General features: G+C 44.2%; 1 protein-coding gene across 1 annotated transcript in view; it reads left to right on the forward strand.

The window, feature by feature from the left end:
• The window catches only part of LOC310856530 (PC3-like endoprotease variant B), a gene marked incomplete at both ends in the record, with an annotated part of 134,370 nt that overhangs the window by 5,659 nt on the left and 110,496 nt on the right, over nucleotides 1–18,215 (forward strand). The window contains one exon of the mRNA XM_083762002.1: nucleotides 3,324–3,429. Within this exon, the coding sequence (XP_083618128.1) occupies nucleotides 3,324–3,429 (106 nt within the window). The remainder of the gene's footprint in view (nucleotides 1–3,323; nucleotides 3,430–18,215) is intronic.

Below are 18,215 nucleotides of genomic sequence, written 5' to 3' on the forward strand. Positions count from 1 at the left end.
ACACACACACACACACACACCTGGGCCTGGCAGACTGCCAACCCTGAGCCGATTACCAGCCCTCAATCAATATCCTTGTCCACCAGAGGCTGATTAAACACAACAGAGAGAGAGAGAGAGAGAAGACACCGGAACTCTGGACCTCATTTAGCAGCAGCTTGTGATATAACATGTAGTTTATAGTCTCACAGACACAGAGGAAGACGAACATGAGTAGAGGAGGTGATATAACATGTAGTTTAGTCACACAGACACAGAGGAAGACGAACATGAGTAGAGGAGGTGATATAACATGTAGTTTATAGTCTCACAGACACAGAGGAAGACGAACATGAGTAGAGGAGGTGATATAACATGTAGTTTAGTCACACAGACACAGAGGAAGACGAACATGAGTAGAGTAGGTGATATAACATGTAGTTTATAGTCTCACAGACACAGAGGAAGACAAACATGAGTAGAGGAGGTGATATAACATGTAGTTTATAGTCACACAGACACAGAGGAAGACGAACATGAGTAGAGGAGGTGATATAACATGTAGTTTATAGTCTCACAGACACAGAGGAAGACAAACATGAGTAGAGGAGGTGATATAACATGTAGTTTATAGTCTCACAGACACAGAGGAAGACAAACTTGAGTAGAGGAGGTGATATAACATGTAGTTTATAGTCTCACAGACACAGAGGAAGACAAACATGAGTAGAGGAGGTGATATAACATGTAGTTTATAGTCTCACAGACACAGAGGAAGACGAACATGAGTAGAGGAGGTGATATAACATGTAGTTTATAGTCTCACAGACACAGAGGAAGACGAACATGAGTAGAGGAGGTGATATAACATGTAGTTTATAGTCTCACAGACACAGAGGAAGACAAACATGAGTAGAGGAGGTGATATAACATGTAGTTTATAGTCTCACAGACACAGAGGAAGACGAACATGAGTAGAGGAGGTGATATAACATGTAGTTTATAGTCTCACAGACACAGAGGAAGACAAACATGAGTAGAGGAGGTGATATAACATGTAGTTTAGTCACACAGACACAGAGGAAGACAAACATGAGTAGAGGAGGTGATATAACATGTAGTTTATAGTCTCACAGACACAGAGGAAGACGAACATGAGTAGAGGAGGTGATATAACATGTAGTTTATAGTCTCACAGACACAGAGGAAGACGAACATGAGTAGAGGAGGTATTGGTACAGGTACAGGCTGTCATTGGAGTGAATAAACCATTGGTTCACAAACATTGCAGCTCGAGGCCCAAAAGATACATTTGGTGCATGTTTTCACCCCAAGAAGACCCAAGCTTATTTATATTTTTATTTTTGAACACGCACACACACACACACACACACACACACAATTCCTTTGGAAAAAAACGTTTTTAAAATATAGGAAAACTATACTGTATACTATTCACTCTAGGAGGCACAACCCTGCACCACCAGGGCCGTATAGTTGCATTAATTTGGGGAGACGAGATCAAAGATGGCCGAAAGATTCCGAGACAGAATGGATTAAAATACTTTTTTTTATTGAAAACTACGTACCTACGGGTTTAGAAACGCTTTCCGAAAAAGACAAAAAAGAACAGGAGGCGCAGCAGGGTCTTACATTTCGCATGTGTACATTATTATTATTTATTATTATTACATGCTCAGAGCTATTGGGAGGCAGGGGGTGCAGCTCTCACTACCATGGGAGGAGTAGCCTTTAGAGTCTAAAGGCTACTCCTCCCATGGTAGTGGGAAGTTTAGACTCTCATAGATAAAACATGTCAGAATCCATAAACAAATACATCTACGAGAGTCTAACTCTTAGCCTATATTCACGAGTCGTGACCGAAAAATGGACCTCGACCCATTGATTGGGAAACAGTGGAATAAACCAATCATGTAAAATTCCTTCACCTCCGCCAGTGTCCATCAATATCTCTCTCTCTCTCTCTCTCTCTCCATCCATCTCTGCCACCCCCTGCTCTCTCTCTCTCTCTCTCTCCTGTCCGTCTCTCGCCCACTCCATCTCAGTCCACAGAGAGCCGAGGTGTCAATCAATCTGTTGCCACGGCGAATCAACGCAGGCCTCTAACCCCGCCCCCCTCCCCCCTTGGCTCTGTCAGATTACACACTCGCGTGTCACTCAAGAGTATCGCTCGTATCGATTGGCTGCTGAGCTCAGCCATCTCTCTCTGTGTGTGTGTGTGTGTGTGTGTGTGTGTGTGTGTGTGTGTGTGCGTGTGTGTGTGTGCGTGTGTGTGTGTGCGTGTGTGTGTACAACTGTTTGGGTCGGTGCCAGTATGGTATACCAGGGGTGATATTTGCTCGTTGGTTTATGAGAGGATCATGAATAAAATAAATAAAAATGTAATAACAATAACACAATTATTATTATTAGTTACATGCACATAATGTAAGTATAGGACGGCCTTTAACCTTTAACATTTATTTAAGAATAATTTTCAGAGATTTTATTATAATGTTCCCATGACCTTTCATGCTAATCTACAAGCTCCCAACGTGTTGTGAGCTTGTAGATCTGCTATTTTCAGCTTTTAGGATTATAGGGATGAAAGTGGCATAACATTATCATGATCGATAGCAATGCTTTAAAATGTGCACACGCGGATTACAATAATCTAAAAGCATGTGCCTATACAGTATACAGTATGTGAAACTGTGAACGTCGACAATAAAAGATCACCTGCCACTCTCAAGGTACACGCAGAATGATTTATTAAGGCAACACAAACACACACGCACGCACACGCACACGCGCACACACACACACACACACACGCACGCACGCACGCACACGCACACGCGCACACACACACACACACACACGACCTTCCTCAGGCATTCATAAAATCACTGTCCTGCGATGCAGACGTCCTCACAAGTATAGTAATAAAACCTGTGTGTGTGTGTGTGTGTGTGTGTGTGTGTGTGTGTGTGTGTGTGTGTGTTCAGTTTGCACAGGGTGAATACAGCAGCAGTGGGTTTGACCTGAACGTGTGTGTGTGTGTGTGTGTGTGTGTGTGTGTGTGTGTGTGTGTGTGTGTGTGTGTGTGTGTGTGTGTGTGTGTGTGTGTGTTCAGTTTGCACAGGGTGAATACAGCAGCAGTGGGTTTGACCTGAACGTGTGTGTGTGTGTGTGTGTGTGTTCAGTTTGCACAGGGTGAATACAGCAGCAGTGGGTTTGACCTGAACGTGTGTGTGTGTGTGTGTGTGTGTGTGTGTGTGTTCAGTTTGCACAGGGTGAATACAGCAGCAGTGGGTTTGACCTGAACGTGTGTGTGTGTTCAGTTTGCACAGGGTGAATACAGCAGCAGTGGGTTTGACCTGAACGTGATGCCAGTGTGGCTCAGGAACATCACGGGCAGTGGAGTTGTGGTCAGCATTATAGATGACGGTGAGTCTGAAACACGCATGCACTGCATGGATGAGTCTGAAACACGCATGCACTGCATGGATGAGTCTGAAACACGCATGCACTGCATGGATGGCTTTCACCTCAACACCTTCCCTCCCTAACACCAGTTACACACATTAAAGGTATATTCAGTGATTTCACTCAAAAATCCATAGGTTTCGTTTTTGGCTGTGGGACCCAGCCTTTCGTCCAATCAGGATAGAGAGTCAAAAACGAAACCTACGGTTTTTTGACCCCCAGGGGTTAACTGGGGACAGGGAGGAACTCTTTATATGGTCAGCACACTCTATAGTAGAGAGGATTATCACAACAAAACAAAAAAATAAGTGATATTTTAATTAAGTGAAATCACTGAATATACCTTTAATTGACTGTAGGAGAGCTTCCCTCCCAATAACGAGTTACACGAGTTACATTTTCATTGTTTAATTCGCGTTTTTTAACCGTGTTAACCTATGTGTTAACCTATGTGACTATGAGCAGCAGTAGGGGCAAAAGTGGCGCTGTTGTGCCAGAAACAGAGAGAGAGAGAGATAGTGCTGCACTGTTGCCTGCTAATGAGAGACAGAGACAGAGAGAGAGAGAGAGAGAGAGAGAGAAACCAGTTCACACGGGTGTGATTTTTAATATGTTTTAAGACGGTGTTTCCATCGGACAGAGTGGTATAGGTGACGCGTTTTGATGACGTCATCGGAAAAATGTCCGTCACGCTGGCATGCAAAGGGTTCTGGGAAATTGAGGCCCAATTCCGTACATTCCAATGGTGGCCGTGGTGGTGCGGTGCGGGCACGTTCCTTCTCCGCTCTGTTGTTGTGATCGCCACTTTGGATTATCTTTCAACACTTACGACAAGTGATTACACCATTTTATTTTTATGAAAAGCAATGATGATGTCGCCGCAGTGGCTCTTCAAAGGCTAGTGAAAACTAGGCAGGGAGATCTGGATCATGATTATTTAATCCCACCAGTCAAACTGTTAATTAATTAAGGACCTGCAAAATGATATGCATTTGGCTGTCGGACCGCCATCTCAAAGATATTGTGTGCCAGGACCGGACCTCCAGAAGCAAGAATGAGTTACTAGTGCAACTTCCAGTTTAAATAGAGATTGAGATTGAACTGAATGGATGAGTGGAACTGAGGCAGTCCAATTGGTCGGCCGCCAACAACTGCACTGAGTTTCCTGACAGAACTTGCTCTGTCTGTGCCAAAGCACCACACTCATATCTACAAGCTCGTCGTGCTATGAGCTTGTATATCAGCATCCTACTATAAATGCACCTCGTCTCTGGACGTGTGCACGTACGTCTGTAATCCACTGACGTATCTCGAGAACCGCTTGTCCCAACCAACACACATTCCACACCACCACAGGGAGTACAGTGCCCGGCCTTGAGTCGGTGCTATTATACACCAATTGTCCAGAACCACCACAAAAGCCTCTGGTCAGGCTCTGCCAGTGGGGCTAATGAGCCTAAGTTCCCTCACCTGTAGAATTTCCCAGCCTCTGCCTCAGCCAATTGATTGCCATGGCAACCCCACACCTGCAATTAGATTTTCACAGTCAGTTTGCAGACGCTGCACTCTGCCGACACAGACAGACAGACAGACAGACAGACAGACAGATACAGAGATCTCCATTATGTATGGGGACACAAGGGACACAGACAGACGGTTAAAAGCAAGACCCACTAACTGCTCCCTGAGGCGCCGGCCCCGTAGCGCCCACCGCCCTCTGTCACTTAGCATGGGTTCAATTGAGTCACCCATAGGCTAGTAATCCAGCCTGACAGCGCGTCGCGGGTTCGAGTCCCCATCCCGACGACCTTTGCTGCGTGTCCTCCCCATTCCCATCTCTCTCAGGGTTCCCCAATTGGCGGCCCGCGGGCCATTTGCGGCCAGCGGAGCGCCCCCTTGTGGCCCCTGGAAGAATCCCCCCCCCCCCCCCCCCCCAAAAAAAAAGCTTTTTTTGGGGGGTAGGTCTGCTATTTTTGAAAAATCTTAAAAATGTGGCGGAAATCTTTCTCTTGCTCTCCACTACTTATAGTAGTAGATGCTAAGTGCTCATTAGCAGTTAGCCACTAGCGCCGACCGTTCCTCTAATTAGCTGCAATGTCACTTTGCTATAATGTTTGTTTACCCTCTGGGTGTCTGAAAATCATTCTTCTATTACATATACCATCTAACACTCCACCTCCTGAGTTTTATTTTATTAGTTTTTTTAATCACTCCACATTGTTACCGCATTGCTGCATTCTGGGATAATGTTTATTATGAAGCAATTTTGCTAATTTGATGTTATTATTAAATGCCCTGTTTAAAAACTATATATCTTTAGCTTCTTAACAACCAGTTAAACTGAAAAATATCACACTTATACTTATAATATCACTCAATAATAAACGGGTTGCCTCTTTTCAAGGTGATACTATTATAACTAGTGGCTCTCAAAACCTTTACGCGTGTTTGAAATTCTTTACACAATATTATGCGACTGCCACATTGATACGTATTTTTTGCCATAGATTTGAATACCGGTATGTTTTCATTTTGAGACATTTTGCACTCAGGTATAGGCTCGCTAAAAGCAAAAGAGCCAGTTCAGGAGGTGAAAAAACTTAAGATGTGAAAAAAATAGAACTTAAAGGTGTACCGATGATGGAGTGGAGTGGCGGCTCCTCTCTCTCTGTGTCTCCATCTCTGTCTCTCTCTGTGTCTCCGTCTCTGTCTCTCTCTCTCTCTGTCTCAGTCACAGTCACGGTGGAGTAGCGGCTCCCCTCTCTCTCTGTGTCTCCGTCTCTGTCTCAGTCACGGTGGAGTGGCGGCTCCCCTCTCTCTCTCTCTGTCTCTGTCTCTGCCTCAGTCATGGTGGAGTAGCGGCTCCTCTCTCTCTCTCTCTCTGTCTCCGTCTCTGTCTCTCTCTCTGTGTCTCCATCTCTGTCTCAGTCACGGTGGAGTGGCGGCTCCCCTCTCTCTCTCTGTGTCTCCGTCTCTGTCTCAGTCACGGTGGAGTAGCGGCTCCTCTCTCTCTCTCTCTGTCTCCGTCTCTCTCTCTCTCTCTGTCTCCGTCTCTGTCTCAGTCACGGCGGAGTGGCGGCTCCCCTCTCTCTCTCTGTGTCTCCGTCTCTGTCTCAGTCACGGTGGAGTAGCGGCTCCCCTCTCTCTCTCTCTGTGTCTCCATCTCTGTCTCAGTCACGGCGGAGTGGCGGCTCCCCTCTCTCTCTCTCTGTCTCCGTCTCTGTCTCAGTCACGGTGGAGTAGCGGCTCCCCTCTCTCTCTCTCTGTGTCTCCGTCTCTGTCTCAGTCACGGTGGAGTAGCGGCTCCCCTCTCTCTCTGTGTCTCCGTCTCTGTCTCAGTCACGGTGGAGTAGCGGCTCCTCTCTCTCTGTCTCCGTCTCTGTCTCAGTCACGGTGGAGTGGCGGCTCCCCTCTCTCTCTCTGTCTCCGTCTCTGTCTCTCTCTCTGTCTCCGTCTCTGTCTCAGTCACGGTGGAGTGGCGGCTCCTCTCTCTCTCTCTGTCTCCGGCTCTGTCTCAGTCACGGTGAAGTAGCGGCTCCCCTCTCTCTCTCTCTGTCTCCGTCTCTGTCTCAGTCACGGTGGAGTAGCGGCTCCCTCTCTCTCTGTGTCTCCGTCTCTGTCTCAGTCACGGTGGAGTAGCGGCTCCCCTCTCTCTCTCTGTCTCCGTCTCTGTCTCAGTCACGGTGGAGTAGCGGCTCCGATCTCTCTCTCTCTGTCTCCGTCTCTGTCTCAGTCACGGTGGAGTGGCGGCTCCCCTCTCTCTCTCTGTCTCCGTCTCTGTCTCTCTCTGTGTCTCCGTCTCTGTCTCAGTCACGGTGGAGTAGCGGCTCCTCTCTCTCTCTCTGTCTCCGTCTCTGTCTCAGTCACGGTGAAGTAGCGGCTCCCCTCTCTCTCTCTCTGTCTCCGTCTCTGTCTCAGTCACGGTGGAGTAGCGGCTCCCTCTCACTCTCTGTCTCCGTCTCTGTCTCAGTCACGCCGCGGCGGTAAGAGAACTAATTTCTCTGTGATTGCTGGGATATCTGGCAACGAGGGAAATGAGAGAACACCGTCTTATGGGTTCATTCATCAGGAACTAATTGAAGCCTTCATCGTCGTCTCAAGTGCTGATAGAGCCGGAGCTAGAGCTGTGTTTTGCCGCGTGCATGTGCTGTGTGCATGTGCGTGTATGTGTGTGTGATTAAGCAGTTTTGGGCGGGAACCCATTTTGGTGTTAGCATTATGCTATGCTTTAGCTGTTGAAAAATAGCAGATCTACAAGCTCATAGCGCGCCACAGAGTGCCGTGCTACGAGCGTGTAGGTCTGCTATTTTTTTTTATCGAAGAACGACTGACATAGAAACAGCTTTTTCAGAAAACTGTCATTTTCAAACAGATTTTTTTTAAATCTGATCTCAGGTCAGAATGGGTTAAAACATGGCACATTTGTGTACATTTTCATGATTAGAAAACGTGGCTCTTGAAATATTTACAATATGTAGTGTAAGCACAGTGTATAAGTCCTCAGTGTTCATTTAACCCATTCTGAACGGGAGTCGGGAACCCATTTTGGTGTTGGCATCATGTCGTGCTTTAGCTATTGAAAAATAGCAGATCTACAAGCTCATATCGCGCCACCGAGTGGCGCGCTACGAGCTTGTAGGTCTGCTATTTTTGAAAAATCAAAGGAACGACTGACGTAGAAGACATTTTTTAGAATCTGATCTCAGGTCAGAATGGAAAACTGTCAGGATGTAGAAGACATGTTTAGAATCTGATCTCGGGTCAGAATGGGTTAAAGGTAGAGTAAGTGATACTGTATTTCAGTTTTTTTGTTTTGTTTTGTTGGAAAACCTTTTTATTAAGAGATTAAAGCAGTGGTTCCCAAACCTTTTCATGTCAAGGACCTCCAAATTGTCACTAATTATCCCGCGGACCCCCATAAGAGAAGATGTTTACGGCTCTAGCAGTGGTTTTCAACCAGTTTAATTTCAAGGACGCCCAATTTTACATGCATTTAGGCCACAGACCCCCCATTTAATGGCATTTCTATCTCTGGGACCCCAATTTATATTGTAAAATCAATGTTAATTTAACTCTGAGAGTGTACAAATGGAACCAAATGGACCCATAAGGGTCCATTTGGTTCCAAACTATCATTTAGCTGGGTACCCCCTGGGAGTTGGAACTCCCTCAAGGACCCCTGGGGATCCCCGGACCCCACTTTGGGGTGGGGTCTTTCTTTTTTGGGTAAAGGGAGAGAGAGAGTGAGACACGCAGCAAAGGCCGTCGGGATCGGGATTGCAGCAGGCTACTGTACAGTGAAGCCTACAGTAGGTGCCTGGACATAACTCACTGTATTCTGATAGTAAATTATCATTGCTTTCAGAATACAGTGTTTAATGACTTTGTTCAGTAACAGTGGTCTTCATGTCTCTCCAGCTCTAATAAACAGAAAATACATTTTCAGGTGGGTTGATTTTTATATTATTTTTGCCAATCAGGAGAGAGTATCCTGTACCCATTTATCTTCCAGTAAATTTCTCGGTGTCATTACTTCCAAATGCACTTGTTTATCCTGTATTCTGCATGTGTGAGTTATCTATCCTGATTGGCTAAAATTGGTATCCTGACCTTGAAAACATTTAACAAAGAACTGGAGAGACATGGAGACCCCTGTTACTAAACAAACAAACACTCCATAGCAATGAGTACCATCAGAATATAGAGCTATTCAAAACAGATGCATCACTTACACTACCTTTGTGTATGACGGTCAGAAACCTTGTGTCTCCGTATTTCAACTTTTTATGTTTTTCATAAATGAATGCCTTACTATTTCATCACTCAAGAGTGTCGCAGAAAAGTATAGTGACAATAGCAGATCTACACATGCTCACGAGTCACACCGCGACGCTTGTGAACTTGTAGCTATTTTCACTCTTGTGAAATGTTTTTTTTTTATTATAATAGAAAGACGTTTTGGACATACAAGGTTTCCACCAGACAGTGAAGATATTCTACTGTACAATTTTGCCCCCATCCTGCTAGTTGAACATTAATAATGCAGTATCATATTACTCATTACTACAAACTTAATTTCTAACCATTTGTCACGTCTGAGGCCTTCCTCTTCCGTCCTTTTGGGCGTGTACTGTACTGTACAGTATGTGTTGAGCAGATGTGAGATGTTCTCCATTTCTCTTAGGGCCTCTATTTCTGTATAGCAATTATCCATCGCAAATTATTCCTTTGATATAGATTCATACATTATCTTATGTTATCTTTATATATATATATATATATATATATACATATATATATCTCTATGAATCGATTAAGCACTTAACGCATTTTGGGCGGGAACCCCTTTTGGTGTTAGCATTATGCTATGCTTTAGCTATTGAAAAATAGCAGATCTACAAGCTCATAGCGCGCCACCGAGTGGCGCGCTACGAGCTTGTAGGTCTGCTATTTTTGAAAAATCATGAAAATGTGCCTGAAATCTTTGAATATATGTTCTTTCAGAGCGAGTTTTTAACTCAAATCGTTGCTACTGAGAGGGTCCCTCAAACTACATATTTTCAGATGGGGGTCAGCGGCCAATGTCATATATCTGGGGTTTCTTTGACATGAATATGTTTGAGAACAACTACATTTCGACGTCAGGCTATAAAATAATGCTTAACCCATTTAGACCTAAGGGCGTCACACAGCATATCGAAAAATACGCTCCGACGGACAGTCGAGAGACGACGAGAGTCTTGAGATGTTGGAGCTACTGTATACATCGCTGCGTGTTCATAAATGTTATTATGCATGCAGCTGAACTGTACTCCCTACTAGGTCTATAATAGTGGGCTGAATTATGGTGGTGTGTTGCTGTGGGCAGAGGGTCTTCTCTCTGCTATGTGTCTATGCATACAGAGAGAGAGAGAGGGGGAGAGAGAGAGACTATGTCTATGCATACAGAGAGAGAGAGGGAGGGGATTATACAGAGGAAGGATATAGAGGGAAATGTCAGGAACAAGCAATGCAAAAAGATTCACAGACGTGCTTGTGTGTGTGTGTGTGTGTGTGTGTGTGTGTGTGCGTGTGTGTGCGCGTGTGTGTGCACGTATTAGACTTGCACCACTGAATCTCCTCTCCTCCGAGGCTATTGTACTGTGCTCCACCTCTCTGTATTGATTCCACCAGGCAAGGATTCTCCCTCCTTCTCTCTCTCTCTCTCTCTCTCTCTCTCTCTCTCTCCCTCCTCTCTCTCTCTCTCTCTCTCTCTCTCTCTCTCTCTCTCTCTCTCTCTCTCTCTCTCTCTCTCCCTCCCTCCTTTCATTTTCTCTGTGGCACGCTCTCCTCTTTACCGTCTCTCTTTGTTAAGCCACCCCACTGCCATCCGCCAGCCTTCTCTCTCTCTCTCTGTCTCTCTCTGTCTCTCTCCCCACTGCCATCCGCCAGCCTTCTCTCTTCTCCACCTCTCCTCATGCTCACTCTATCTTCTCTCGCTCTCCTCTACTTTATATCAGTTCTTCTGACTGTCTCTCTCTCTCTCGCCGCCGTTTGAATCGATGCTCATCGATTTTTTGATATCGCAATGAAATAAATAAATTTGTCTTAGTGTGAGAATCCTCCACCTTGCCTCTTTCGTTCCCTGGGAGAGCCGGGCTCTTTCGCGTGGCTCAATCAAATTCACAGTGCTGCCCTCAATTGCTGTGTGTTTTAAGTATGTGTGCACGCACGTCCGTCTGTCCATCCATCCATGTGTGTTTTAAGTATGTGCTCGCACGTACGTCCGTCCGTCCGTCCATCCATCCGTCCATGTGTGTTTGTGTCTTTGCCTGTTTGTAGTCTTTTGTAGTCTTTTGTAGTCTTCTGCATCGTCTGCCTCTCCGTGGTCTATTTAGATATAGGCGCGGCATTAGCTCACTTATTTCCAGTGGTGGAAATTAACTAAGTACATTTACCTATAAGTACTGTACAATTTTGAGGTATTTATTTGTACTTTGTACAAAGAGGCTCTACGCACGCCAAAGTCCTTGTGGCAGTGCCGGCACACGGGAGAAAACTGTAGAGGAGATCTTGAATGAACAAGAATGTGGCCGCACACACCAATAGCTAGAGTACCAATATTTATTAGGACAGCAGGTAAGACAGGAATATCCAACGTTTCGGCGGTTAAGCCTTCATCAGGGAATACAGGGCACATAATGGTTCACACTTAAATATGGTGCCAGAGATTCATGCAACCAATCAGAAGGGGTTAAGGGAACACGGGTTAAATAAGACCTGTCCCTGTGATATGAGGGGTAGGGATCATGGTCATGTGGTGTCTCAAGTTCACATACAAGAGTTTATCTCAAAAATAATAATAATAATAATAATAAAACTTTATTTGTATAGCACCTTTCATGACATCAAATGCAGCTCAAAGTGCTTTACAGAACAATGGAGAATAAAATAAAAGCAAAGCATAAAAGAAAAGCAAGGCAACGACATTAAAAAACAAGCAGTGCAATACAGTGAGGACATGAATAACACAAAATATAAGATCACTTAAAGGCAATGTTGTAGAAGTGGGTCTTGAGCTGAGCTTTAAAAATGTCTACAGAGGCTGCCTGACGAAGGTACAGAGGGAGCTTGTTCCATGCCGATGGCCCGTAGAAGCAAAAAGCTGCTTCCCCGTATTTTTTAGTTGCCATTTTTTTAGGCAAAGCGAGCAGGCCAGCAGTAGAAGACCTTAGCGGGCGGTTTGGGACATATTCAGGCAAGCAGTCATGTAGGTAGGAAGGTGCGAGACCATTGAGGGCTTTATAGACAAGTAAAAGAATTTTAAAATCAATCCTAAAAACAACCGGAAGCCAGTGCAGTGATGCCAAAACTGGAGTAATATGTTCTCTCATCTTAGTTCTAGTTAAAACTCTGGCTGCTGCATTTTGGACAAGTTGTAATCTGTCAGTTGTTTTCTTAGGCAGTCCTGAATGACTATGACTATAATGACTATAAGGCCTCCTAAGAGGCTCTGGAATAAACATTCCTTGTCATAGAGACACTACATTGTATAAGGGTTACAGCAGAAAAGCAAATGTGAAATAAAGAAAATGTGAAATAAAGAACCATATAACAGTGATATCTATACAAAGATAAAATTAAAATACATAATTAATTAATTTATTTGTACTTTACCTACAGTATTCTTCCAATACTTCTACTTCTACATTCTTTGATCCAAATATTGTACTTTTACTCCTTAGTTATACTATAGTTACTTTGTAGATTTTGATTATTATTGAAAATATCCGATCTACAAGCTCACCATGCATCGCGATGTGGCGCGTTGTGAGCTTGTATATCAGCTTTTCCTTTTTTTTTAAATACATTTTCTAACTTGAAATGAGACATTCTGCATAATGAGTACTTTTACTTTTGGTACTTTAAGTACATCTTGATGCCAATACTTTTTTTACTTTTACTCAAGTACATTTAGAACTCTGGACTTTTACTTATAACAGTGTATGTCTATACTGCAGTATTTATACTTTTATACTGAAGTACCATATTTTTTCCACCACTGCTTATTTCACCATTTCATGGACTCTGGCATGAACCTTAAATGCACGCACGCGTGTGCGCGCGCACACACACACACACACACACACACACACACACACACACACACACACACACACACACACACACACACACACACACACTAATGTCAGATCTAGTGAGCCCTGTGCCCAACGTGCTCCCTCAGTATACTTCACTACAGCAGCACTCCTGGTGCTTAAATGAGACAAGACACAGTTTTGCGTCACACGCGCCGCGCACATCAACCTAAACAGTGGTCATTATAGAGGGGGGGGGGGGGGGGGGTTTGATCGTTGTGACGGGCGAGAGGGTGAGGGGGGGGGGGGAGATTCATCAGCTAAATGCTTCCGTCTGCCCTGGTTTCATCTCCCTCCCCTCCCCTCCCCTCTCCTTCCATGCCATGGCCCAAAGTGTCCCCCTGTCACTGTCGCTTTCAGTGCCCCCCCCCCACCCCTGGCTGCATGCATGGGACACCCAAATGTAGCAGTGGATCGATGCATGCTTACAGCGCTCAGACCGCTCAGACCGCTGTCATTGGATGTCATTGATACGCACGCACAAAGACATGGGACATCACTCCAGGGGCGGGGCGGGGGGGGGGACGACATTATCCCATTCTGACCTGAGATCAGATTCATACGAGGTTTCCACTGGACACACGCTGGTCTGATTAACCCATTCTGACCCGAGATCAGATTCTAAAAAATGTCAGTCGTTCTTCGATTTTTCAAAAATGGCAGACCTACAAGCTCGTATCGCGCCACTCGGTGGCGCGATACGAGCTTGTAGATCTGCTATTTTTCAATAGATAAAGCATAACATGATGACACCAAAATGGGTGCCCGTTCAGAATGGGTTATGGAGCAAGGGTAAAAGGAGAGAGAGTAAGTAATCAGCGGTGATTATACTCAAAAGTACAGCTCTTATTTTATACTTGAGTGTTTCCATGTACAGTGCTTTAGCGTAGACTTCTACTCCACTACATCTCATTATTATATACAGTGGCGTGCACAGATGGACACTAGGGGGTGCCCTTTTGGAAAAAAATAAAAAGGGTTTTTATTTTACAGTGTACACTGTACAGTATGTGCAGGACCATGTTGACATTGTCCAATTCTTGATAAAAAAAGCTTCTAATATATTATTTAGGCCCCCAACATCTATAAATGATCTCACACTATTAAGGCAACCGGCCGGTTTCCACGCGCTGCACAAGGTGCCCTTTTTTCACTTGAGCACCTGCCCCTCTAAATGTCTGTGCACGCCACTGATTACAAAACAAAACCCATTAAGCCCAATTTTATAGAAAGTAGATGATCTGTGAACTCACAAAGCATCGCTTTGAGTACTTTTAAACTGTATATTCTGATGCCAGAACTATTTGTACTTTTATCCAAGCGACATTTTGAACACAGAACAGTCGGAGCATTTCTATACTTTTCACTTATGAATAATCTGAGCTCTTCTTCTTCCTCTCTGGAGATCCACCCAGGAGCTCCAGGAGTGGAGATGAAAGTAGACTGAGTTGGGAGGTTGTTTTGTGTCATATTAGGCCTCAACGTGGATAGAAGAAATACCCCCGTTTTAACCCATTCTGACCTGAGATCAGATTCATACAAGGTTTCCACTGGACACACACTGGTCTGATGAACCCATTCTGACCTGAGATCAGATTCATACGAGGTTTCCACTGGACACACACTGGTCTGATGAACCCATTCTGACCTGAGATCAGATTCTAAAAATGTCAGTCGTTCTTCGATTTTTTTCAAAAATAGCAGACCTACAAGCTCGTATCGCGCCACTCGGTGGCGCGATACGAGCTTGTAGATCTGCTATTTTTCAATAGCTAAAGCATGACATGATGCTGACACCAAAATGGGTGCCCGGTCAGAATGGGTTAATATGTTTTTTCCATCCTTCTGTGTGATATCATTATTGAATATAGGAAACAGACATTTGAGTTAGTCTAATGTATTTTGTCTGCATTGTGTCAGAGAAGGTACTTAGGGGAGCCGTCACAGATGCTAACCCCACTTTTTATTTCTTTACAAGCCTCCCGATGTTCTGTAGGTAGGGGTGCAACAGTCAATTGAACTTAATTTAATCAATTATTTAAAATAAAATAACTGAGCAATAATCAATATCTTAACCCTTTCTGACCGGCCACCCATTTTGGTGTCAGCATCATGTTAAAATAGCAGATCTACAAGCTCATATCGCGCCACCGAGTGGCGCGATACGAGCTTGTAGGTCTGCTATTTTTGAAAAATCGGAAGAACGACTGACATTTTTAGAATCTGATCTCAGGTCAGAATGGGTTCATCAGACCCAGTGTGTGTCCAGCGGAAACCTCGTATGAATCTGATCTCAGGTCAGAATGCGTTAAAGGTGTAGTGAAATGAACACTTTTAGACTTTTTTTATACCTGTAGATCGGCCACTTTGCGTATTGGTGAAAATCTATTGGTTGGATATAAGAATATACAAATGTGCTTCTCTGTTATTTAATTAATTCATAGTTACAGCCTTAGAATAGTTTAGAACAGTGGTTTTCAACCAGTGGTCCGGGGACCACCAGTGGTCATGAGGGGGTTCCAGGTGGTCCCCTGTTAAATGATGTTAAATGATGAAAATTCCAACAGGTGTAGTATAGCGTATTGGGACTGGACTGTGTCAGTGTAAAAATAATTAGCCCATTGTAAGACCATGTGTTCATAGTATACTCCACATATACATTATAGTGTATATACAGTATAGCTATTGATATAGGATGAGTTGTGATAAAAACCTTTTCATGACTATATGATTATGATAAATGATATATTGCATGATAAATGCTTTTATGATGATGATAAATGCTTTTATGTGATGTATTCCCATGCTTTTTGTTCTTGCCATGCTTTTTGTTCTTGCTTATTGTAAGTCGCTCTGGATTAAGAGCGTCTGCTAAATGCCTAAATTGTATGAAGGCTTATGTAGCTGCTGTAGTGTTATGCTTGATGTTCTGAGGCGTGTGTGTGTGTGTGCGTGTGTGTGTGTGTGTGTGTGTGTGTGTGTGTGTGCGTGCGTGTGTCTACTACATGTCATGCACAGTACGGTCATGTAGGGGAACACGTTTGCTGTATGTCTTTTGCATATCGTCTGATGGAGTGACGTGACCATTATTTCCAACCGTAATCACTCAAGTGAGTGGTGCTGTTGGTACTGTACTGTACTGTACTGTACTGTACTGTACTGTACTGTACTGTACTGTACTGTACTGTACTGTACTGTACTGTACTGTACTGTACTGTACTGTACTGTACTGTACTGTACTGTACTGTACTGTACTGTTGCCCAAGTGGTCGTTAGGGTTTAAGTGTCTTGGTCAGGGACAGCTCGACACATTGCCGGGAATCAAACCTGGGACCTTCTGTCTCCCAGGCTGCCGCCCCTCTACACATTCAGCTATGGCTGCCACAAATTAGACGGTTCTGATATCATTCTTTACAGTGGTGACATCACCTTTACAGTGCTGACATCACCTTTACAGTGCTGACATCATCTTTACAGTGCTGACATCACCTTTACAGTGCTGACGTCACCTTTACAGTGCTGACATCACCTTTACAGTGCTGACATCATCTTTACAGTGCTGACATCACCTTTACAGTGCTGACATCACCTTTACAGTGCTGACATCACCTTTACAGTGCTGACATCTTTACAGTGCTGACATCATCTTTACAGTGCTGACATCATCTTTACAGTGCTGACATCATCTTTACAGTGCTGACATCACCTTTACAGTGCTGACATCACCTTTACAGTGCTGACATCTTTACAGTGCTGACGTCACCTTTACAGTGCTGACATCATCTTTACAGTGCTGACATCATCTTTACAGTGCTGACATCACCTTTACAGTGCTGACATCACCTTTACAGTGCTGACATCTTTACAGTGCTGACGTCACCTTTACAGTGCTGACATCACCTTTACAGTGCTGACATCATCTTTACAGTGCTGACATCACCTTTACAGTGCTGACATCATCTTTACAGTGCTGACATCATCTTTACAGTGCTGACATCATCTTTACAGTGCTGACATCATCTTTACAGTGCTGACGTCACCTTTACAGTGCTGACATCATCTTTACAGTGCTGACATCATCTTTACAGTGCTGACATCACCTTTACAGTGCTGACGTCACCTTTACAGTGCTGACATCACCTTTACAGTGCTGACATCATCTTTACAGTGCTGACATCATCTTTACAGTGGTGACATCACCTTTACAGTGCTGACATCACCTTTACAGTGCTGACATCATCTTTACAGTGCTGACATCATCTTTACAGTGCTGACATCACCTTTACAGTGCTGACATCACCTTTACAGTGCTGACATCACCTTTACAGTGCTGACGTCACCTTTACAGTGCTGACGTCACCTTTACAGTGCTGACATCACCTTTACAGTGCTGACATCATCTTTACAGTGCTGACATCACCTTTACAGTGCTGACATCACCTTTACAGTGCTGACATCATCTTTACAGTGCTGACATCACCTTTACAGTGCTGACATCACCTTTACAGTGCTGACATCACCTTTACAGTGCTGACATCATCTTTACAGTGCTGACATCATCTTTACAGTGCTGACATCACCTTTACAGTGCTGACATCATCTTTACAGTGCTGACGTCACCTTTACAGTGCTGACATCATCTTTACAGTGCTGACATCACCTTTACAGTGCTGACATCATCTTTACAGTGCTGACATCATCTTTACAGTGCTGACATCACCTTTACAGTGCTGACATCATCTTTACAGTGCTGACGTCACCTTTACAGTGCTGACATCACCTTTACAGTGCTGACATCATCTTTACAGTGCTGACATCACCTTTACAGTGCTGACATCATCTTTACAGTGCTGACATCACCTTTACAGTGCTGACATCATCTTTACAGTGCTGACGTCACCTTTACAGTGCTGACGTCACCTTTACAGTGCTGACATCACCTTTACAGTGCTGACATCACCTTTACAGTGCTGACATCACCTTTACAGTGCTGACATCACCTTTACAGTGCTGACATCACCTTTACAGTGCTGACGTCACCTTTACAGTGCTGACATCACCTTTACAGTGCTGACATCACCTTTACAGTGCTGACGTCACCTTTACAGT

Source organism: Protomyctophum parallelum (assembly GCF_964188405.1).
Source record: "Protomyctophum parallelum genome assembly, chromosome: 3".
Lineage (NCBI taxonomy): Eukaryota > Metazoa > Chordata > Actinopteri > Myctophiformes > Myctophidae > Protomyctophum > Protomyctophum parallelum.